Genomic DNA, 25,530 nt, shown 5'->3' on the forward strand with positions numbered 1-25,530 from the left:
TGTGGAAAGAGAAAGAGTTGTCATACTATGACAAAGCAATAGTGTATCAGTCTCATATAGCTTAATAAACGTTAAAGCCTAAAATATAACCACATGAATCATTCAAAAATAATATGTGAAGCTCAAATTACTGTCAAACTATACAATAAATGGTAAAGTTTTTTATTCATCATACTACATACACAAGCATGGGATGGATAGTCAACATTTGTCATAAACCTAGTAGTCACTTTCAGTAATATATACAATTTGCCTTATCGCTAACTTATTACTCACTGTCACTCCCTTCCCCTCACAAAATTTTTTTTCCAGAAATTAATTGTGTCAGTGGAATGTGAAGGAGGAAGTATTTGAGTTACCATTACATTTTATGATGTGAGATGCTTCCACTGCAATGTTCCTTGATTCAGTTCTCCTAACCCTACAGATGAGACGTGTACACTAATCAGCCAGAACATTATGACCACCTACCTAATAGTCGGTATCTCCACCTTTGGCACTGTTAACAGTGGTGACATGTCACAGCATGAAAGCAGTGGGGGCTTGGTAGGCTGCTACAGGAAGTTGGCACTGCATCTGCACACACAAGTCACCTAGTTTCCATAAATTCCGGGGAAGGGGGTGATGACCTATGACGCCACATTCAGTCACGTCCCAGATCCGTTCTATCAGATTCAGATCTGGTGAGTTGGGGCAGGAACACCATATCAATTAGAAATTACCACTGTGTCCTATGAACCACTCCCCACACTCCTGGCCTTGTGACATGGTGCATTATCTTGTTGAAAAATGCCATTGACTTTGGAAAACATTATCATCATGAAGACTTCTAAGTGGTCTGCAACCAGTGTATGATCTCCTTGGTTATCATGGTGCCTTGCCCTATCTCCACTGGACCCATGGATGCCCATGTGAAATTCCCCAGCCATCGCTAGCTTGTCTTGATTCAGCAGTATAGGTGTCAAGGAGCTATTCCTCTGGAATTTGCACCCTCCAATAGGCATAATGAAGAAGGTATCAGGCTTGATCAGACCAAGTAATGCTCTGCCACTACAGCAATATCCATTGCCGATGTTCACGTGCCCATTTCAGTCATAGTTGCTGATGATGTGAGGTTAACATTGGACATACATGGGTCATCGGCTGCGAACGCCCACTGTTTGGAGTGTCTGGTGCACTGTGTGTTCAGACATACTTGAACTCTGTCCATAGTTAAAGTCTTATGTTAGTTCTGCCACAGTCTGCTGCCTGGTCTTGTTGATCAGTCTGCCCAGCCTATGATGTCCGACACCTGTAATGAGGGGTGGCCACCAAACCCCACTACATCTGGATGTGGTTTCGCCTTGCTTTCGCCACATGTTGAAGATATTCACCACAGCACTCCTCGAAAACTGGCAAGTCACGTACTTTCCGAAATGCTCATGCTGAGCCTCCAGGCCAGGCCATAACAATCAGCTATCAGTCAAAATCAATTCTGCACACACACACACACACACACACACACACACACACACACACACACACAGCACGCTCACTGACACTACACACACACACACACACACACACACACACACACACACACACACACAGCACGCTCACTGACACTATACACACACTGTGTGTGTGTGTGTGTGTGTGTGTGTGTGTGTGTGTGACCAGCAGGTATTCCTCATCATGCGATGGTGCTATTTGTATTGACAGTAGGTCAGTGGTCACAATGTTCTAGTTGATTAGTGTGTGTCATTTGTGATGTATATTTGAAAAACCATGCAATCTTTCCAGTCCATTGGTTTTGCCATTAGCCTTATTGTTATGCACAGTGTTGTACTGCAAGGATGAGATGGTGGTACCTTTTTATAGCATACCTCACAACAGGAAGATTGCATTGCCATGTTAAATGAGTTTCACGCAAGCCAGATATGTAGCTTACACACTGCTCCATGTATGAATTTTTTCATCGGTTAGAATGTTTGGGAGTCCCAGGGCTGGCAGTGTATAAAGTAATTTCCATATAGACTATGCATCCCTGTTTAACATTCAGAATGGAGTTTTATATCCTGGTGCAAAACTATGTAACAGGTTTCCAGCAGACATCAGACTGAAAAATCCTCAGAAATTCAAAAACAATATAAAAGTGTACCTAATCTAGAAGTAGTTATCAAAATTATGCATGTGAGTCACAACTGTTTGATAGTATACTTCACAGAAGTAAAGCACAGTAGCTGATTTTGAATGTTAATGTGGAACTTGACGTATTCCACAACCCTAAAGGATGCCCTCCATAATGGGATGTACAGAATGTGTGTGAATGTATGAATGATGAAATTAATTAATGTGAATGATCCATGTGAGTTTTATGGTGGTCAGAGAGAGGTGGAGGAAGGGATGGGGGTGTTCTGCTATGATAGTACTAACACACTACATGGATGACAATGGCTGGTACGATTGAAGTACTGATTAAGGAAATACCATCGCCATGTGGCTGGATGCTGAGAGACAGCATCTATTGGCCACTGACTAAAACCTAGGTCAAGCTGTTTATTTGACAGTTTTCTCATCCTAACTTTCAATTTGGTATTCCAGGTGAGGTAGTAGACACTATTAACATCAGGATGACGGCATTTATTGAATGAATGTTGACATTACATAACAGACCACTGATACAATGACATATTATATAAAATAGAGGCCATGCTACTGTGTACACCTACTACAGTTCATCCATTCCAGCTAATTGTAAACTCTGAGATCAGACTGTAGAGGGGAAAATATCAAAGAATTGAGAAAAAGTAAGAGAGTGTGTGTGTGTGTGTGTGTGTGTGTGTGTGTGTGTGTGTGTGTGTGTTTTCCGCGCATGCAACATTTCATTTCATAAAATGTTCAACATTGACAATATGCTTCACTACTGTCTTTTATGACTAAAATTTTATTTCATGTCACAATTGTCTGAAAACTGTAAATACTCACATCTTGCCGTACTTGCAGTGCTGCTCTGAAACAATCAACAGCTTTATCAGTTTCTTGGCTGAGGTTGAACAGAATCCCCAAACATGTCTGTACGTCAGCATCAACGTCGGTAGGATATCGTCTTGCAGCTTCAATGAACAGATTCTTCACTTTTTCAAAGTAATTGCTGAAATGGAGACAAACTTCTATAAATTATATTGGAGGACAAAATTTATTCATCACCACAGGCTAAATTCTATAATAATAATAATAATAATAATAACAAATAGACAGTAATTATGGAGAAGTAGAAACTGGAGCAGTAAAAGACTGCACATTCTAAAAGAAACATTAGGCATGCACACTTTTTTCCCTGTTTGAATAAATCCCAGCATGTATTTATCCATTGTTGGCTGTTCTTCTATAGGTGGCATAAGAAATAACAAACACAGTTGAAGAGATAGTGCTCACAATTTGGACAGCTATAATGATAAAATGAAGCACACAAAATCAATAAAATTAACCTTTCATTTAAAAGAGCATTTTCTCAGTCACTTTTGGATGTCCTACTTTAAATGGGAGATTTTCCCAGTGAGAGCTAATGATGTCTGTCACAGCAGTTGTCCCTAGGTTTGTGGGTCATTCTGAGTGAACTGACAACAAATTCCTGTCATCCTGCATCTTTAATTTTCAGAAGTTTCAGTGTGGTATGTACAAACTTTAGGTTTTTGGTATTACCAAAGAATAAAATCACACTGGATCCAATCATGTTACTGGGCAGGTCCATCAATGCCACCACAGAGGAAAAAAATTAAGAGAGAATGGGCAAAGCTAAGATGCTCTTCAAATTCATTAAATTGAAACAGATTTTTTTTATCTCATCATTACAGTTGTGGGGAAGCAAGTACGGGCTTCCCTACTTTATACTTTGATATTTATAATACACTGTGTACAGTCTGCACCACTGAATTGTTTTAATTATAAGGGCAAGTGTTCCTTCACACTGTCCCACATTCACTGTGCAATATTTTGAAAGTACTGTTTTTATTATAATTTTTTATCATTAAATTGTGGGTGAAAGGAATAATATTTGACAAAATTTCAAGAAAGTGACGTTAGGATTTCTTGAGTTGTTACATGTTTCTCTATTTTAGTGACTGGCAGGGAGTTAAGACAGAAAGTTCATATTTGCAGATTTAAGTTGATTCACAATTAATTTACAGTTAATGTATTGGCATTACTTTTGAATTAACTGTAGAGATGAAATGTTACTCATATCGTAAGATATCTAGTTTCTCAAGAAAAAAATAATTTTTTATAGTTAATTTAGTTTTTATTTTATCTTTCGGGTCAAAATATTGGCATATTTATTCTTTAGGAGATAAACTGTACAGGTGTTAGACTCTAATTTAGTAAATTCTGAATACAGCAGTAAGCTTTAGACCAGCTATCTTTCATATTACAATTTAGTTTATTGTTGATTTTACGACTATTTTAGGTTTTTTTATTGAGATACTGATTTTTTTATTTCTTTTTTATTTTCCACACACCGTCAGGTGGCTTGCGGAGTATGGATGTAGATGTAGAATGATAAAATTAGTGTATTTATTTTGATTATAACTTATTATAAGGAACTAGGCAAATCTGATTTTCACCTGTTTATCAAAAACATGTCCTCTTTGTAATATTTTGAAATCTGTCCTGCTCACTGACAAAGTTTTAAAGAGCAGCAGTATTTTGATCATGCATATCAAGTGACTCTTAATAAATTTTTGAATTTAACATTTGAGTCAAAAACTTAAATTTTTCTGAGGGTCGAAAAAACCCATAAGAGCTTGCCATTTTATTTTTATGTAGTTGTTTGATACTCTTGCTACATTTAATCATATTATTTTATTGGTGTTATATGAAGAGTAACTAAACTCTTCATTATTAAATCAATAATTATTTATGTTTATCATGAGGCACAATTTGTGATCAAATGATTAAGTTACCTCACAGAAAACAGCATAATTGTTTTCAAGGGTTCATATTGACAAAGCACATTTTGAGGTTGATATTCAAGAAGAAAAGTTTTGGATCCAGGGGCCATGTAACTGGGTGTGTATGGCCCTCAAATTCTTGCATGATCTGAGTCCAGACTGGCATGAGCCATGTCGGTTTCTACCCTAAGTCATATATAACCACATTTGCAGTAAGGGACCATGGGAGTAAAATATTTTTTTTTTAGTGTCTACCACTATTTTAACAAACTAATGTGCTAAATTTAGATTTCATTTATGTACATTTTTTCTGCAAACAGTATTGATACTGTATGATTTATTTACATGTTTTTGAATTTTTTTCTTTTAGTTATTTGTGTTTTAATTTGTGTAGCTTTTTGTAACTTCATTACAATGAAAGGTTTTGGGTTATACTGAGATTCAAAAAGGCCATAATAAGGTAGGTTTTGTTGCTATTCGTCAAACTTTTAGTGATGCAACTATAAGAGGTAGCCAAACAAAAATGAGGAAAAAGTAAGTAAACTCTATTATTTCAAAAGGAATCACCATAACTGTTTTATACATTTTTCCCACTATGACACAAGGTGGCCACTGCCTTCGTAAAAAAAATGTTGTAGTTGCCTACGGAACCATGATTGTACCCAGGTGTGAACCCCTTCATGGAAAGAAAATTGAAGGCCACAAATGTCTTTCTTCAGGGCACCAAAAATATGGAAATCACATGGGAAGAGACTGTGACTGTACTGTGGATGTGTAAGGCCTTCCCAGAGAAACTGCTGCAGTTCTGCACTGTAATCAAAACAATCTTGGCAACAGGCGGGCCTGCACATGTGGGTGTGGCACAGCATCTATATCTGTTCAGAAACAAAGATGTGTCATTTGTTGATGCTGTGCTCTGGCACTGTCATTAAATGTTAAGAAGGATGTATGTCCTGACAGAAATTAATAATGCAGATAATAAGATTAAAGCTACATAAGATATTGTTAAACAAAAGACAGGACAGCCATATAGTCAGTGTACAAGATCCCACAACAATTAAACTTAACGACAATGCTGTGACTGATCGTTCAAAAGCTGCATGTATCTTTAACAATAATTTTTTTAATGCAGCAGCAAAACTATGAATAAATGATTCAGCTGAAGGAGCAAGAGAATATATTAAAAATATCATTCCCAAATCTTTAAGCAACTAGAAGCAGCACCAACATCATTCACTGAAATTAATAGAATTATACTAAAAGTTCATGTGATGTTGATGAAATTTCCAACATAATTCTGAAAAGTTGTTCCACCTTCATAAATAATGTCCTTAGTGATATATGTAATACATCACTGGTACAGGGAATTTTTCCAGGAGGTTAACATATGCAGTTGTTAAACCATTTCATAAGAACGATGACCAGAATAACTTAAACAATTATTACCTATTTTCCCTACCGACATCTTTCTCAAAATATTGAAAAAAAGTAATGTAATCAAGGGTAGCCTCATAACGAAGTACCAATAATTTACTTTGTGTATCACAGTTTGGAGTCCAGAAGGATTGTTCAACCGAGAATGCTATTTATACATTCACTCATCACTAATGAAACAGTACAAGCCTTAAATAATAAAATATCCCCAGTTGGTATTGTCTGTGAACTTTTCTTTAATTTATTCCAGGTGGGTGCTGTGACTGCTGATCCTACACGCGAGTTCAGTTATTTATTTACAGTATTAATGAGTTTATTTCTATCCAGAATCCTCACCAAAGTTAGTGTTTTTGTTACAGTCTCGTGCATTCATTTGACAAGGGTGTGATCACCTACGCCTGACTGGCATGACCGTCATTCATTTATGTTCCCTTAATTACATGAGTACACCACTTTCCACAACAGTAGCTTCCATTTCTGTATGTCAGTTTCTCAGTACTTTTATGTTAGTAGCTGTCTTCTTGTTTGCAGTTGGTGGCACCTGGAAAATGAAGCTTGAAACTTCAAAACAAGCCATGGAATAAATTAAAGAAAATTATTGGCAACTGAAGAGGATTTTTATTCTATAAATATGTTCCTCAGTTGCGGTTGTTCACCGATCAAATATTTTGTAATTAAAATAACACTGGAAAGGTAGAAAATTTTAGTGAATGAGGATAAATCACAAATTGAGTCCCACAGGGTTCAATTTTGGGTCCACCCCTATTCCTTATACAGGGTGGTCCATTCATCATGACCATGCCAAATATCTCACGAAATAAGCGTCAAACAAAAAAAACTACAAAGAACGAAACTTGTCTAGCTTGAAGGGGGCCCGCTAGATGGTGCTGCCATAGGTCAAACGGATATAAACTGCACTTTTTAAAATAGGAACCCCCTTTTTTATTACATATTCGTGTAGTACGTAAAGACATATGAATGTTTTTAGTTGGACCACTTTTCGCTTGGTGATAGATGGCGCTGTAATAGTCACAAACATATGGCTCACAATTTTAGACAAACAGTTGGTAACAGGTACATTTTTTTAAATTAAAATACAGAACGTAGGTACGCTTGAACATTTTATTTTTGTTGTTCCAATATGATACATGTACCTTTGTGAACTCACCATTTCTGAGAAATCATGCTGTTACAGCGTGATTACCTGTAAATACCACATTAATGCAATGAATGCTCAAAATGATGTTCATCAACCTCAACACATTTGGCAATATGTGTAACGACATTCCTCTCAACAGCGAGAAGTTTGCCTTCCGTAATGTTCGCACATGCATTGACAATGTGCTGACGCATGCCATCAGGCGTTGTCGGTGGATCAAGATAGCAAATATCCTTCAACTTTCCCCACAGAAAGAAATCCAGGGACGTCAGATCCGGTGAACATGCGGGCCATGGTATGGTGCTTCGATGACCAATCCACCTGTCATGAAATACGCTATTCAATACTGCTTCAATTGCAAATGAGCTATGTGCCGGACATCCATCATGTTGGAAATAAATCTCCAGTCTTTCATGCAGTGAAACATCTTGTAGTAACATCGGTAGAGCATTACGTAGGAAATCTGCATACATTGCACCATTTAGATTGCCATCGATAAAATGAGGGTCAGTTATCCTTCCTCCCATAATGCCGCACTATACATTAACCCACCATGGTCGCTGATGTTCCACTTGGCGCCGTGGATTTTCTGTTGCCCAATAGTGCATATTATGCCGGTTTACGTTACCGGTGTTGGTGAGTGACGCTTCGTCGCTAAATAGATTGCATGCAAAAAATCTGTCATCGTAATTTCTCTTGTGCCCAGTGACAGAACTGTACACGACGTTCAATTCCTGGTGCATAGAAATATGGTACGGGTGGAATCTATGTTGATGTAGCATTCTCAACACCGAGGTTTTTGAGAGTCCCAATTCTCGCGCAATTTGTCTGCTACTGATGTGCGGATTAGCCACGACAGCAACTGAAACACCTACTTGGGTATCATCATTTGTTGCCGATCATGGTTGATGTTTCACATGTGGCTGAACACTTCCTGTTTCCTTAAATAACGTAACTATCCGGCAAACTGTCCGGACACTTGGATGATGTCGTCCAGGATACCGAGCAGTATACATAGCACATGCCCTTTGGGCATTTTGATCACAATAGCTATACATCAACACGATATTGACCTTTTCCGCAATTGATAAACGGTCCATTTTAGCACGAGTAACATAAATGTGTTCACGGAAGTGAGTTAGGTGTAAAATAACATTATAGAGTGACACCTCGACAATATCTGTTTATGACGTTATTTTACACCTACCTCACTTCACTTCAGTGAATACATTTGCACTATGTGTATTTTATATTTTCATATTATTGATAAAACAATGTCCCTATACTGTATTATGAGTGGAATGTGTTCCTGTTACGTGACTGGATAAGTGTGCCCTTTTAAATTTTCAAAGATCAGATGATGACAGCAAGCTTCTGTTGAAACTAATCAAGAAATGAATAATAATCAAAGATTTTGGATTCAGAAGATATTGCTTTCTGATAAATTAACAGACTGCTCTCATCACACAAACGTGTGTAACCTACATCTCCCTAATTTTGGGAAAAAATGCACTATATCCACATCTGTAAAACAAATAGTCACATCAACAAGTGATGTAGCACATGAGCAGTAGTCAGTAAACAGGTAGAATGCTCCACAGTTTTGGGTGGACCTATTGATAAAAACGAACTGGAAGAAGCATATTACTGACCTTCTCAAATGATTAAGTTCAGCTCCTTTTGCTCTTCATATAATTGCTAATCTTGGAAACAAATAAATTAACTCCTGACATAGTTTGCATATTTCCATTCAATAATGTCTTCTCGAATAATTTTCTGGGGAAACACACCTCTTAGATAGAGATTGCACTAAACAAGCAGTAAGAATAATATGTGGTGTTCACTGATGGACATCATGTAGGTATCCATTCAAGGAGCTAGGAATTTTAACTGCGCTGTCAGACTACATATATTTGCTAATGAAATTCATCATAAATTATCCATCACTATTTAAGAAGAATGGTTAGGTCCATACTTACAACACTAGAGGGGAGAAATAACCATTATTAATCATCATTAAAGCTGTCAGTGGCTCACAAAGGAGATCACTATGCAGAAACAAAAATCTTTGATCATTTGTCAATAACATAAAACGTTTAATCTAAGCTAAAATCATTTAGCCAGGACAACTCCTCCTGCTTCATGGATGGAGATCTATTTAAAGACTGGTAGCCTGTATCAGAAAGAAGAAGAAGAAGAAGAAGAACAACAACAACAACCAACTTGTTTTTAAGTGCAGATGCACGAGAAGGACTAAAAAATACTCTGTTCATGCCAGGTATCAGCTACTTCAGTGATCAACCACACCACATGTTTAGCAGTTAATTGCTTCTCAGCACTGGCCAATAAGATTTGGGTATCACTGCCCAGCAAAATTTGGGTGAAAAAAATAAGAATTCCTAACATGACATCCAAGGTATTAACTGGAATTGGGTGTGACAGATTAACTTATGTCATGATCTAAAACCATAAAAACATCTAGACCAAATAAATTTTCAGAAAATAGACTTATAAGAATGATGATTAATGGACACCTCTTTTGTACGAAGTGTCCAACAGAAATTTTTCACCAATAGCCACTGGTTACCCATTTTAATGCAACAGACTCCAGGCTAGAGCCAATTTTGTTGAAAAACACATGGTGATAAGACTGCAGTTGGTAGTAAAACTTTGGGAGCTGATGGTTCAATGCAAGGTTTACCAACTGATGAGCAGGGTGAAACAGTTGTTACTTTCAAACTGTTATGTAGGTATTGATCTACAGTTTGCATAACTTCAAAGTCTGACCAGTGAACACGAGTTCCTTTAAGAACAGACCAGATAGGTTTCTTTGCCACAGAATTCACTTCTTTATCCGGCATTTTCAATAATTTGCCAGCAGCCATAAAAAGTTATTGGTAGTTAAAGTTCAGTTTAAGAGAAGTCTAAAGGATTTATTGGTGGCAAACTCCTTCCACTCCATTGATGAATTTCTTAGAAACAACTGGTGTGTGCGTGTGTGTGTGTGTGTGTGTGTGTGTGTGTGTGTGTGTGTGTGTGTGTGTGTTTAATACTAATAAAATAAAATAATGTGAGTAATGGTACAATCTGACTTCTGTACAAATGCAGTGCAGTAATGCAATCATTGTAAATAAGTGTTGTAAAATAATCTTATATTCAGTGTTTGTTACCTCATAAATGAAAATATGTTTAAAACTTTTTTGACTCATTCCACATTCATGACAATCATTACACTTGGGATCTGTGGATGGTATGTTAGCATTATTCTTTTTCATTGCAAATGTTAATTGTGTATTCTTGTCCTTCTGAGATGTTCTACATACTGGAGGATCTACTCGCTATGGATCAACTGGAACACAAAGTACATCTAATCTAATCTAATCAAAAACTAGTTGGTGACATATCTAATCAATGAGAGTCCTCAGAACTACCAACATTTTAGACGCTAAACAAGTAATTTATAATGGTGACCAAGCCACATAGAACAGTGATCCATGCTTGATATGACTCAGACAGTGACAGTCCAGGCAGTGATCACTCTGTTACACTACATTAACACTTGTTCCATAGATCATGATCTGTGTGTATCTTGTTGTTCTAATATCCTGAGTGCACCACAAATAGACATATCAACCTTCCGTTATTTCACTGAATGGTGGGAACACAATAGGCAGCACACAACTGGTTGCCCTGAATTATCCTGGCATAAATGTGTCTTTTGTTGTGCTGGCTCCAGCTGATGCTACTGCTTCTGAAGGGTTGTAAAAACTCAGAATCCATTTTTATTTATTAACAACATATAGAAAAGGTAAGTCTTCTGAGCACTGAAAGACCTAAGTTTTAACAAGTTCCCTGCAGTATACGAGGGGGGACCCAAAAGAAACCAGACTCCGAGGGCGCTGCCACTCGTAGACGTACTGCAGGGTTCTCACGCTAGATGGTGTTTGTAGAGACCTTCATGAAACAGCTGTGCAGACGGCGTCAGTGTAGAGCTGAACGTGCAAGTGTGGTATTGTGTTTCTCTGACTGTTGGCAGGTTACCTCTGCGAAGTCGTTATGGCAACTTTAAAAGAACAAAGAGCGTGTGTGAAATTTTGTTTCCTGCTTAAAAAAACTGCAACGGAGACACACCAAATGCTTCAGGAAGCTTTCCAGGAGGATGCTATGAGCCGCACACAGGTTTTCGAGTGGTTTGGGTGCTTTAAATGTGGTGAGATGTGTGTTTAAGACCAAGCTCATTCTGGACGCCATTCAACATCACGAAATGAGGAGAACATGGAAAAGGTCCGCCAAAAGATCAACGAGGATCGTCACCAAACAATCGACCAAATTTCAGCAGAGACAGGAATCAGTTGGAGCTTGTGCCAGCGGATTTTGAGTGAGGATTTGCACATGAGACGTGTTGCTGCTAAATTTGTTCTGCACCTTCTCACACAGGAGCAAAAAACCATCCGCATGAATGTGTGTCAAGACTTGAAAACAGAGATTGCCTGTGATCCAAACTTCTTGAACAAAGTCATTACAGGGGATGAGCGTTGGTGTTATGGGTATGACCCAGACACCAAGCAAGCGTCAAGCCAGTGGAGGACTCCCAACTCTCCCAGACCAAAAAAAAGCAAGGCCCATGAGGTCATATGTGAAGACGATTATCACTGTCTTTTTTGATGTTCGTGGAATTGTGCATTGGGAATTTGTACCCCCTGGCCAGACTATTGACCAGCACTTTTACTTGGATGTTTTAATGCTGAAAGGGGAGCGTTATGACGATGTGGAGGCAGTAAAAAGAGCTTCGCAAAAGGCACTGGACAATATCAAACTTGAAGAGTTCCAAACATGCTTCCAACAGTGGGAAGAGAGACTTGACAAGTGCATCGCGTGTAATGGAGAGTATTTTGAAGGTGACTGAAGTAATTTTGTAAAAAGGTTCATCAATAATTTTTTTATGACAACAATCTGGTTTCTTTTGGGTTCCCCTCGTACAATATTCCCTGAGAAATGTTCAGATCTCGGGAACAACCCACAATGGCAAAACTATTCCACCTGGTATGCAACGTATACGAGACAGATGATGAACTCAGACTTCAAGAAGAATATAACAACTCCAATTGCAGGCACCCACAAGGGTGAATATTACTAGACCAACTGTTTAATAAGTCATAATTCCAAAATACTGACAAATTATTTACAAAAGAATAATAGAGAAGAATAAACTGGTAGAAGCAGACCTCATAGTCCCCTAACATCAACATAAGCTGGCCCCAGTCTATCACCTGAAGCCTCTCCCCCCTCCCCCCCTCCCCCTCTCACTCATTTCCTGTCACCACTTGATTCTTCCATCTTGTCCTCACAACCCCCTCTCACTGCAGCTATATACACATACACATCTTCACTCTGCAAGGCATCTTGTGATGTGTGGCAGAGAGTACTTTGTATACAACTATCACTTCACCTCTTTCCTGTTCCAATTACAAATTATGCCAATGAATAAAAACAGTTGATAAGCCTCCATATGAGGTTGAATCCCTCTGATTTTACCTTGATGGTCATTTTGTGAGATATATGCAGGTGGAAGGAATGTGTTTATTGACTCTTCTAGGAATGTACACTAAATTTTAACAGTGAACCACATTGTGATGCAAAATACCTCTCTTTGTATCATTTCCTATTGGATTTGGACAAACGTTTTCATAATGCTTCCACACTTAGCAAACAAATCCACAATAGAATAAACTACTTTTCTTTGGACCTTCTCTATTTTTCTCATCAATCCTACATGACAACGGTCCCAGGCTGAGGAGCAACACTCGAGGAGCTGTCAAGTGAGGGTTTTGCGAACTACCTAGCAGGTATTTCCAGTTATTTGTGAGGAATAAATTATATTTGTTTATGTTGAGGCAAACTGATAGTCCCTTCATCAAGCAGAGAACCTCTGCATGTTTTCCTGTGTTTCAGCACAATTTATACTACCGTTACATTTCGACAGACAATGCATCATCCAAGAACAGCCTCACTGAGCTTCCAACATTATCCGTCACATCATTTATACATATTGTAAAGAGTAATGGATCCCATAAAGCTAACTTGAGGGAAACATCTGAAGCAATTTTTATGGCTGAAGATTTCTCTCTGTAAAGAATGACATACTGTGTTCTACTTGCTTGAAAAACTGCACTCCAGCCACAAAACTGGTCTAACATTATATGCAACTATAATTTGTTCCTTTGGGACAATGCAGAATTGCATAAAATGTGTTTTAGAAGTTGATGAACACAGCATCAAGTTGGGTGCCAATGTTTAGATTTTAAAAGAGCTGAGTAAAGAAACTTATGACGTCCGGTAAAATGTTATTAGCTCCAGGAGACAGGATACTTATCTCAATTCATGCTATGGACAGAACAGAACAGATTTCACTTAAATGGTTACAGCTGAATGGATACATATTCTAAAAATGAATGTCTATGAGTATGTATGTAGCAAGTATGTACGTTAATTCCAATCTCCTTTCAAACCAATGGACTGATTTCAACAAAACTTGGTACATCCATCACTTACTGTTTGGAGAGAATCGCTGTCGGGGTAAGAATTGCCTACCCATCTAAGTAGTGTGGGTGGGGGTGAAAAATCAGTGTAGCCCCCCCCCCCCCCCCCCCGACACACACACACACACACACACACACACACACACACACACACGTTATTCATCCAGTATTTGAGAATGAGATGACTTAGTAACCTGCAACAAACTCTACACATAATTTTAAACTTGTATAAAACTTTTTCTCACCAGCAACCCCCACAAAATGACGAAAGGAAAGAAGTTTGTCACTTACTACATTTTTGCTCTTCACCCAGAGAAAACTGCTGCAAGAAGCATAAGATTTTAATTTATTACTTCTTTACTGGTACCTGCATTCATGACATTTTACTGACACTATTCACATACACCACTGAAAGTACCAGCATAATTATATCACTGTATGGCACATAGTTCAGGAGATACGAAGTCATAAACACTGAGATGCATGAAAAACTGCCACATCACACATCATGTTTAAATTTATTATTTCTTTGCCACTACCTCTATTTGCAGACAGTGTCCACACATACCACTGGAAGTGCTTACAAAATTATATCATTGTAAAACACATAGTTCTAAAGATATGATGTCATAAACATTGAGCTGTATGAAAATGAAACAACAGGTCAAAATTTGTTACAGGCACAGGTGAAGTGTGTACAAATGTCTGTGAAATATGTTAAATATATCCAAAATGTATTTGGCATGTGTGTATGTGGGCAAAGCACAGGTAAAAAGCTAATCCTACACCATTTTAACAATTTCAACCAACTTTGGTACACATGTTAGTTACAATCTGGAAGAAAATAATGTGGTGGTAAGAACCACTAGCCTCCTACTGGGGTGGGGGCTATAACATTGAAAAAGAGAGGAGGAGGGGGGGGGGGGGAGAAGAAGAGCAGACAAAGAGGGAGGAGGAGGAGATGGAAAGAGAAAGGAAAGAGGAGGAGAAGAACAGAGTCTGGGGGAAGGAGTAGATGGTATTAGATGATGGGAGGACAACATGATATTAGATGATGGGAGGACAACATGATATTAGATGATGGGAGGACAACATGATATTAGATGATGGGAGGACAACATGATATTAGATGATGGAGGACAACATGATATTAGATGATGGAGGACAACATGATATTAGATGGTGGAGGACAAGATGGACAGAGAGAGGAGGGGAATAGGAGATGGCCACAGAAAGGAGCAGCACGAGGAGTCGGAGGGGGGGAGCGACGACGGGGCGGACACAGTCGGGGGGGCGCGACGGGGGGGCGGACACAGTCGGGGGGGGCGACGGGGGGGCGGTCACAGTCGGGGGGGGGGCGACGGGGGGGCGGACACAGTCGGGGGGGCGACGGGGGGCGGACTCAGTCGGGGGGGGCGACGGGGGGCGGACTCAGTCGGGGGGGCGACGGGGAGGCGGACACAGTCGGGGGGGGGGCGACGGGGAGGCGGACACAGTCGGGGGGGGGCGACGGGGAGGCGGACACAGTCGGGGGGGGGGCGACGAGGGGGCGGACACAGTCGGGGGGGGCGACGAGGGGGCGGACACAGTCGGGGGGGGGGCGACGAGGGGGCGGACACAGTCGGGGGGGGGGCGACGAGGGGGCGGACACAGTCGGGGGGGGCGACGAGGGGGCGGACACAGTCGGGGGGGGCGACGAGGAGGCGGACACAGTCGGGGGGGCGACGAGGAGGCGGACACAGTCGGGGGGGAGCGACGAGGAGGCGGACACAGTCGGGGGGGGGCGACGAGGAGGCGGACACAGTCGGGGGGGGGCGACGAGGAGGCGGACACAGTCGGGGGGGGGGGCGACGAGGAGGCGGACACAGTCGGGGGGGGGGCGACGAGGGGGCGGACACAGTCGGGGGGGGGGGGCGACGAGGGGGCGGACACAGTCGGGGGGGGGGGGCGACGAGGGGGCGGACACAGTCGGGGGGGGGGCGACGAGGGGGCGGACACAGTCGGGGGGGGGCGACGAGGGGGCGGACACAGTCGGGGGGGGCGACGGGGAGGCGGACACAGTCGGGGGGGGGCGACGGGGAGGCGGACACAGTCGGGGGGGGCGACGGGGGGGGCGGACACAGTCGGGGGGGGCGACGGGGGGGGCGGACACAGTCGGGGGGGGCGACGGGGAGGCGGACACAGTCGGGGGGGGCGACGGGGAGGCGGACACAGTCGGGGGGGGCGACGGGGAGGCGGACACAGTCGGGGGGGGGCGACGGGGAGGCGGACACAGTCGGGGGGGGGCGACGGGGAGGCGGACACAGTCGGGGGGGGGGGCGACGGGGAGGCGGACACAGTCGGGGGGGGGGCGACGGGGAGGCGGACACAGTCGGGGGGGGGGGGGCGACGGGGAGGCGGACACAGTCGGGGGGGGGGGGCGACGGGGAGGCGGACACAGTCGGGGGGGGCGACGGGGGGGCGGACACAGTCGGGGGGGGCGACGGGGGGGCGGACACAGTCGGGGGAGGCGGACACAGTCGGGGGGGGCGACGGGGGGGCGGACACAGTCGGGGGGGGGCGACGGGGGGGGCGGACACAGTCGAGGCGGGGGGGGGCGACGGGGAGGCGGACACAGTCGAGGCGGGGGGGGCGACGGGGAGGCGGACACAGTCGAGGCGGGGGGGGCGACGGGGAGGCGGACACAGTCGGGGGGGGGCGACGGGGAGGCGGACACAGTCGGGGGGGGGCGACGGGGAGGCGGACACAGTCGGGGGGGGGGCGACGGGGAGGCGGACACAGTCGGGGGGGGCGACGGGGAGGCGGACACAGTCGGGGGGGGGGCGACGAGGAGGCGGACACAGTCGGGGGGGGGGGGCGACGAGGAGGCGGACACAGTCGGGGGGGGGGCGACGAGGAGGCGGACACAGTCGGGGGGGGGGCGACGAGGAGGCGGACACAGTCGGGGGGGGGGGCGACGAGGAGGCGGACACAGTCGGGGGGGGGGGGCGACGAGGAGGCGGACACAGTCGGGTGGGGGGGGGCGACGAGGAGGCGGACACAGTCGGGGGGGGGGGGCGACGAGGAGGCGGACACAGTCGGGGGGGGGGCGACGAGGGGGCGGACACAGTCGGGGGGGGCGACGAGGGGGCGGACACAGTCGGGGGGGGCGACGAGGGGGCGGACACAGTCGGGGGGGGCGACGAGGAGGCGGACACAGTCGGGGGGGGCGACGAGGAGGCGGACACAGTCGGGGGGGGCGACGAGGAGGCGGACACAGTCGGGGGGGGCGACGAGGAGGCGGACACAGTCGGGGGGGGCGACGAGGAGGCGGACACAGTCGGGGGGGGGCGACGAGGAGGCGGACACAGTCGGGGGGGGCGACGAGGAGGCGGACACAGTCGGGGGGGGCGACGAGGAGGCGGACACAGTCGGGGGGGGGGCGACGAGGAGGCGGACACAGTCGGGGGGGGGGGCGACGAGGAGGCGGACACAGTCGGGGGGGGGGCGACGAGGAGGCGGACACAGTCGGGGGGGGGGCGACGGAGGAGGCGGACACAGTGGGGGGGCGACAGAGGAGGCGGACACAGTGGGGGGGGCCACGGAGGAGGCGGACACAGTGGGGGGGGGCGACGGAGGAGGCGGACACAGTGGGGGGGGCGACGGAGGAGGCGGACACAGTGGGGGGGGGCGACGAGGAGGCGGACACAGTCGGGGGGGGGGGCGACGAGAGGCGGACACAGTCGGGGGGGGGGGCGACGAGAGGCGGACACAGTCGGGGGGGGGGGGGCGACGAGGCGGCGGACACAGTCGGGGGGGGCGACGGAGGAGGCGGACACAGTCGGGGGGGGGGGCGACGAGGAGGCGGACGAGGCGGGGGGGTGGGCGACGAGGAGGCGGACACAGTCGGGGGGGGGGGGCGACGAGGAGGCGGACACAGTCGGGGGGGGGGCGACGAGGAGGCGGACACAGTCGGGGGGGGGGCGACGGAGGAGCAGACAGGCAGAGGGGGGGAGCCGAAGGAGGAGACAGGCAGAGGGGGGGAGCCGAAGGAGGAGACAGGCAGAGGGGGGGAGCCGAAGGAGGAGACAGGCAGAGGGGGGGAGCCGAAGGAGGAGACAGGCAGAGGGGGGGAGCCGAAGGAGGAGACAGGCAGAGGGGGGGAGCCGAAAGAGGAGACAGGCAGAGGGGGGGAGCCGAAAGAGGAGACAGGCAGAGGGGGTGAGCCGAAGGAGGAGACAGGCAGAGGGGGTGAGCCGAAGGAGGAGACAGGCAGAGGGGGGGAGCCGAAGGAGGAGACAGGCAGAGGGGGTGAGCCGAAGGAGGAGACAGGCAGAGGGGGTGAGCCGAAGGAGGAGACAGGCAGAGGGGGGGAGCCGAAGGAGGAGACAGGCAGAGGGGGGGAGCCGAAGGAGGAGACAGGCAGAGGGGGGGAGCCGAAGGAGGAGACAGGCAGAGGGGGGGAGCCGAAGGAGGAGACAGGCAGAGGGGGGGGAGCCGAAGGAGGAGACAGGCAGAGGGGGGGAGCCGAAGGAGGAGACAGGCAGAGGGGGGGAGCCGAAGGAGGAGACAGGCAGAGGGGGGGAGCCGAAGGAGGAGACAGGCAGAGGGGGGGAGCCGAAGGAGGAGACAGGCAGAGGGGGGGAGCCGAAGGAGGAGACAGACAGAGGGGGGGAGCCGAAGGAGGAGACAGACAGAGGGGGGGAGGCAAAGGAGGAGACAGACAGAGGGGGGGAGGCAAAGGAGGAGACAGACAGAGGGGGGGAGGCAAAGGAGGAGACAGACAGAGGGGGGGAGGCAAAGGAGGAGACAGACAGAGGGGGGGAGGCAAAGGAGGAGACAGACAGAGGGGGGGAGCAAAGGAGGAGACAGACAGAGGGGGGGAGGCAAAGGAGGAGGCGGACATAGAAGGGGGTGAAAAGGAGATGGACAGAGAGAAGGGTAGGAAGGAGATGATGGACAGAGAGAAGGGTAGGAAGGAGATGATGGACAGAGAGAAGGGTAGGAAGGAGATGATGGACAGAGAGAAGGGTAGGAAGGAGATGATGGACAGAGAGAAGGGTAGGAAGGAGATGATGGACAGAGAGAAGGGTAGGAAGGAGATGGACAGAGAGAAGGGTAGGAAGGAGATGATGGACAGAGAGAAGGGTAGGAAGGAGATGATGGACAGAGAGAAGGGTAGGAAGGAGATGATGGACAGAGAGAAGGGTAGGAAGGAGATGATGGACAGAGAGAAGGGTAGGAAGGAGATGATGGACAGAGAGAAGGGTAGGAAGGAGATGATGGACAGAGAGAAGGGTAGGAAGGAGATGATGGACACAGAGGGGGGTGAGGAGGAGATGGACAGAGGGGGGGGGGGGTGTTTGAAGGAGGAGTTGGACTAATAGAAGACTGGAATAAATATATACCTGGGCAGTGCCAGGTACTCAGCTAGTATACTTCAATATAAACGAAGAAAATATTTTTTTTATTACAGCGTAAGTTTTACCTGACATTTAGAGAAATGGCACTGCTAGCCTTGAACAAGGCTTCAAGTTATATCGTAGAATTGGATGTACAGCCGGTGGTCTGCGTCTTCCCAACACGATGTCTCAGGGAACACCTGATGAAGACACCGAGTTACGTCGTCGAAATATCGTGTTGGGAAGATTCAGACCACTGGCAGTACATCCTATTATATGAGATGACTACAAATTGTCAGGAAACTCTTAGAAATTATAAGGCTTCAAGTATCTGGTTTTACACTCTTAGTGGCAACTCTAAGGGCATTATCCAGACGAGTGTCAGTGATCCAAAATCTTACTACACACTGAACATGTTTCATTTTAGAGAAACTGACGCAAAATGTGCAGCAAGGTAGTTAATACCGATCTATTCTTCCCTGGGAACATGTTATGTTATGTTAACCGGGGACCTAGAAACAACAGAGAGGCTTCATCCCCACCACAGCCACAGTGGTCCGCTACCCCACGACGACTACCGCAGTCCATTTCAGCCCTCTGCCGCCCCACACCGAACCCAGGCTTATTGTGTGGTTCAGTCCCCCATGGACCCCCCAGGAAATGTCTCACACCAGACGAGTGTAACCCCTATGTTTGCGTGGTAGAGTAATGGTGGTGTACACATAAGTGGAGAACTTGTTTGCACAGCAATCGCCAACATAGTGTAGCTGAGGCGGGATAAGGGGAACCAGTCCGCATTTGCTGGGGCAGAGGGAAAACCGCCTAAAAACCATCCACAGACTGGCCGGTTCACCGAACATAGACACAAATTCGCCGGGCGGATTCGTACAGGGGACCGGCACTCCTTCCTGCCTGGAATCCCTGGGAACGTACTTGCGATAGAAATCTGATCCAAATACACTGTTGAACTTGTTCTTCAAGTCTGATTCATATTGAAAATTGACACATTCTGCCTATCAGTCCTCAGAGACTTCCTGTATGTTTGTGGAGAAAGGGGAAGAAAAGCGACTGAAGCTTATCATACAAAGCAGGATTTCATGACAGGTATTTGCTTCTTGGCAGATGTTTTTTATATGGGCATTAGGTAGTGGTCCAAGATGTATTTCTCTCTCTAGCTAAAAAGTTGGAGACATGTTAGAGGTTTTAAAGACTCACATAGCAGCAACCGTAGCATGGATACGTATAAACAGTTTGATTTGCTGAGACTGTTTAAGTGTGTACTGCTTCCTGCATCCTTTAAGCCTCTGAAGACATCTCCAGCAGTGGAAGACAAAACATTAGGCATGATATTTTTTGTAATAAATAAAGTCTCCCCACTTTTAGTCAATAGTCTTTAAAATAATTACAAAATCCTCTGTGCCACAATCCATAGGTACTAATAAAATTCACTACTTTAGTGATAACTTTCAAGACCACAATCTATGTCTGAGGGTTTAGCATGAACATGCGTTAGTGAATAAGCAGTGATATTGCATTTCAGAACTATTTTCCACTTTTGTTGCTGTTCTCTGCAGTAATTTAACTAATTCTTCTTGCTTTCCTGCAAATGAAGAACTTCCATCAGTTTTTACTGCTGACACATTTGCAAGTTCAAAACCAAGCCTAGTTACGGTTCCAGTAATACCATTGATTAAATTGCTGAGTTTTTGGTGCCTTTAAAAGGGATTAGCACACTCAGTTCTTCTGCAACATTGAAATCTTTATGGATTCACTTCAAGGAAATTACTAACTGTGCAGTATTGTTCACATCCCAGCTTTCACTTAGTGCCAGAGAATAAAATTCAAACTATAGGGTTTGCCATTTTAAAGTGTTTTCATCACTGGTGGATAATTTGTTAATATGGTAAGCCACAGTATGTCACAACAGACTTAATTTAGCAAACTGCACTTTGTCATGCCATGAAATATCAGCAATGCTTTCAAGGCATTCCTGTAACAAATTCACCATCTGAAAACAGTTTTGATTTTTTTTGCAGTAATTTCCATGACAACATAAATTGTTTTTATGAGTGAGTTGGACTGTGGGATATTTTCTCAGTAAGTAACAGGTGTTCCAAAAGGTTAGTTTTATGGTCAAACACACTATCTTCAGAAAAATGGCCCTCAAATTGATCATAAGGTGAAGCAAGTTTCATGTCTTAATGTCACTTGACATTTTCTTCCTTGTGAACTAAAATCAATTTTGTTACAAATTAAACACACTACCTTGTTGTTTACTTCAGTAAAGAAATACTTATTTGTCCACCCGACCTGAAATGATCTGCCATCCTATAAAACTTTTCTTTTCTTTTTTCTAAATTTAGAAGCTATAATCACTTCACTTTGTTGATATGTATTTGAACTGCACTGGAAAACAAAACTCTCCATCGCATAACACAATTAACACTACGGCACTGCAGGTTCAAAGCTTTGTCATTATACCTAAAGATTATACAGGGTGAACATTTAAAGAAACCAACAAAATGCAGTGATGGGTTCCTGCCTGGAATTGGAGGAAAAAAGGTCTTATGAGCATGTGTCCAGCAATGCAATGCAGCTACGGTAGATGGCACTGACGAATGACAGTTCCTCTGACCATGTGTTTCTTGGGTACGATTACGTGTATCCTGCAATACAATTGCTATTACAACTATTACATGCAGTCCCATGGAGGCCACTTTGAAATCTGTTCTGACGTGGATGGGATGCAGCTCTGTACTCTGTTTTGGGATGATTTGTTGGCATTGCACGCAAACTATTTCCGGACACATGTTCATAGGACTTCTTTTCCTCCATTTCCAGTTCGAAATCTGTCCCTGCAGCTTGTCGATTATATTAATGTTCACCCTCTATAAGAGTGAGAACCCACATCACTTTATTTTCACAGGGTACCAAGCATTCAATAATGAATGTAAATATTGAACAACTAGTGACTGTTATGGTACATGTCAGTGATTTAGAAGGTCACAGTTGGCTCCATTAAGCACCTAGTTTTTCTTTCTTCACAAGTTAAACTTCCCAACTATTTGGGTTATATACAATTTTTGGTTTAAAGAAATGTGTGTGTTTTATGTTATGTTACCAAAAACTGCCATGGGTTGCAGACAGCCTATACCAGGGCTGAATATGGGTTGGGCACATCTGGTCTGCTGTCTTCTGGATCTTGTGGACAGATAGGGTGGGCAGGGTTTTGCATGATAGTTGTTTGTGGATTCCTTGTCAATTCCTACCATGGAGACTTTAGATTCCAGGCTGGTCACAACACATGAGCATAAAATGTATTAGAAAAATTCTACGACAGACCGACATCAGTGATATGGGCCTATAAATTAGTGCACCTAATTGACAATATTTCTTGAAAATCTATGCATTTTTTCCTACCCTTAGAACTCTTACTTCCTCCAGTAACCTATGACAGATTGTTGCTAGATGAGGAGCAAGTTCTTTTGCATACTAGACATAAGAGTCATGTACGTTTCCCATTAGGTCTGACAGCCTTCCCTATGTTAAGCAGTTTTTGTTGATTTTCCAGTGTGCAGTCACCCATCTCAATATCTATCATTTTGATGTTTGTGCAAGGACTGAAAGGACGAACTATAGTATGATTTTCTTGGAAAAACAGTTTTGGAAAATTGAAGTTAGTGTTTTGGCCTTCTCTCTGTTATCTCTATTTTGATGCCAGTATAGTCCCTTGGTGGATGGATAGGTGACTTTGATCAAATTACTGACTTAATGTAAGATGATAATTAGTTAGGATTTTGGGCAGATAGTATTATACTTTTGAGTTCGAAGGATGCCTCAAGTGTGGCTTTGTTTACAGTCATTATGGTTTCTTTCAGTTTTTGTTTGATGGCAAGGATTTGGACTACATTTTAACCTATGCTTAAGCTCTATTTGCTCTCCAGGAGCTTTCTAACATTGCTGTTGAAGCAAAGGGGCCTTTCCCACATCTAATTTTTGCTAGGCCCATTCCTTTTGAAGGCATACTGAACTTTGCTCTTGATTAAGTCAGCCCATCAGGCCTTACTGAAGACTACTGTGTAGAACACCAATGTCACATACATTTACAACAGCAAAGCAAATCAGTGATTGCAGAATACTACATCGATAATGACCATGGAGTATAAGAACATGAATGTTTTGTTCTCTACCGAGAATGTTGTAAGAGAAACCACTGACAAAAAATTAGCTCATTAATTTATAAAGGGATTGAGTGTTTTGTTTGAGTGCTGCATGGGATACAGCTCTTCCTCTAGCAAAAAATCATATTGGCAATAGGTATCCATGGCACTACTACTGATTCTGTGTAGCATAAGGGGTGATCAAAAAGATCCTCTTTCATGGTGTTGCTGCAGCATATATGCAATGATGTGCGACTCCAATATTGGTATAAAAGCACAGACATGTAGGCAAGGGATTGGTGTGGTAATCGTGTCTTTCCAACCTGCATGTGGTAAATGTGGGAACATAAGCTATGGTGACATTATTACCAAATGCATCCAAACAGGACCAATGTGCTGTATTCTTATCTTGGCTGATGAAGGACAAACATTGATAGGCACCTATCGGAGACTGAAGAATGTATACTGGGCAGGATGTCTGTCGCAAAATCCTGTTGTGGAATAGTGAGCCAAGTTCCGTGCTAGTCGTGGTTCAACATTAGGTGATGATCAATCTGGGAGGCCAGTATTATCCACTACAGACAAGTGAGACACACTCAAGTACCCTCACCACAATACTGATCTCTCCCCATGTGCTTATCACACCTTCAGTCCCTTAAAAAAGGGCTTGGAGGGTCGATGATTCCTGTTGGATGACAGTGTGCAGCAGGCAACTGCAGACTTCTTCGTGCAGCAGGACATGGTGTTTTACCAAACAACTACCTTCAACCTGGTGTGTCGGTAGGATGAGTGCCTTAGCGCTCACAGCAATTTTGTCTAGTTGGCATACCGATTTGGGAATGTATGCTCTTCAAATGGAAACTTTTTTATCACCCTTTGTACATCTTTCTGCACTGTCTTCCATATAACCCACACCTACACAGCCCTTCAAACCATGTTTGTATATGGAGGAGCACCAACAAATTAGGCTGCAGTTCATGCCTTGAAAATGGCAGGGAAGCTACCTGTCAAAATACCACAGTTTTTGACACGTTTACCTAAGAGCAATACTGTGAGTTATTCAAGCCTGCAAAGATTGTCTAATTGTACTACACATTTTCAGACAGAGAATAATATTTTATGTTGACTGTTCAGGTAATTTGAAATTTGTCACACTTACTAAGTAGAAAATATTCCTACCTTTATTTCTATTTACATCTGTAATCAGTGATGCTATTGTGGACTTATGACAACTGATTCCCTGCTCTACATCAACTGAGTCAAACAGTTTGAGCCTGCTTGTAACCAGGAGATTCAAGACGATAAGTCTAATGAGTCAAATCTCTGATTAACGGCTCAAGGTAATTTTTGGATAAGGCATTTAGAATAGTCCTTTCCCACCCACTATATTCACTATCCCAGTTAAAGTTCAGTATGAAATTGAAGAGTAACATCTGACTTTTCCAAGAAATAGTCCATTATGACTTATGAGGCAGGGGGTCTATAAGAGAACCAGATTATCATGTTACACATCATATTACTCACAGCTATAAACATAAATCTTCCACCAGCATCCAATCTATCTGTACAATACAGGGTGATTATAATCAAAGTTAAGCTTTCAAAATGCTGTAGAAATAACACCACTAGTCAGAATGACGTCAAATTGCAATGTAATGTTATCGAAGAAGGGGGAAAATGTATGGAAAAAAAAGTGTGAAAATTTATCAATAGATGGTACTGTATGTGTCAGAATATGTAAATGAAACACCTGTCATGCGCACAACCCACTGAAGTTGGTATAAACACACCAGGTGCACAGCTTTTCCCCTGTTGCATCTGCGACGTTCATCATGCCTGTCTCAGTGTAGGATCGTACTCTGCTTGTAACGCTATATTACAAGAATGATGACGTGTACACGTTGCTCTGCAGAATTTCCAGACACTGAA

The 25,530-nt window shown here is 44.3% G+C and overlaps 1 protein-coding gene across 2 annotated transcripts in view; it reads right to left on the minus strand.

Moving 5' to 3' along the window:
* The window catches only part of LOC126469688 (peroxisomal targeting signal 1 receptor), a 242,384-nt gene that overhangs the window by 62,822 nt on the left and 154,032 nt on the right, over nucleotides 1-25,530 (minus strand). For both annotated transcript variants that reach the window (XM_050096845.1, XM_050096846.1), the window contains exon 11: nucleotides 2,968-3,133. In XM_050096845.1, the coding sequence (XP_049952802.1) occupies nucleotides 2,968-3,133 (166 nt within the window). The remainder of the gene's footprint in view (nucleotides 1-2,967; nucleotides 3,134-25,530) is intronic.

The sequence above is a fragment of the Schistocerca serialis genome, chromosome 3, assembly GCF_023864345.2.
Source record: "Schistocerca serialis cubense isolate TAMUIC-IGC-003099 chromosome 3, iqSchSeri2.2, whole genome shotgun sequence".
In the NCBI taxonomy this organism is placed as follows: Eukaryota; Metazoa; Arthropoda; class Insecta; order Orthoptera; family Acrididae; genus Schistocerca; species Schistocerca serialis.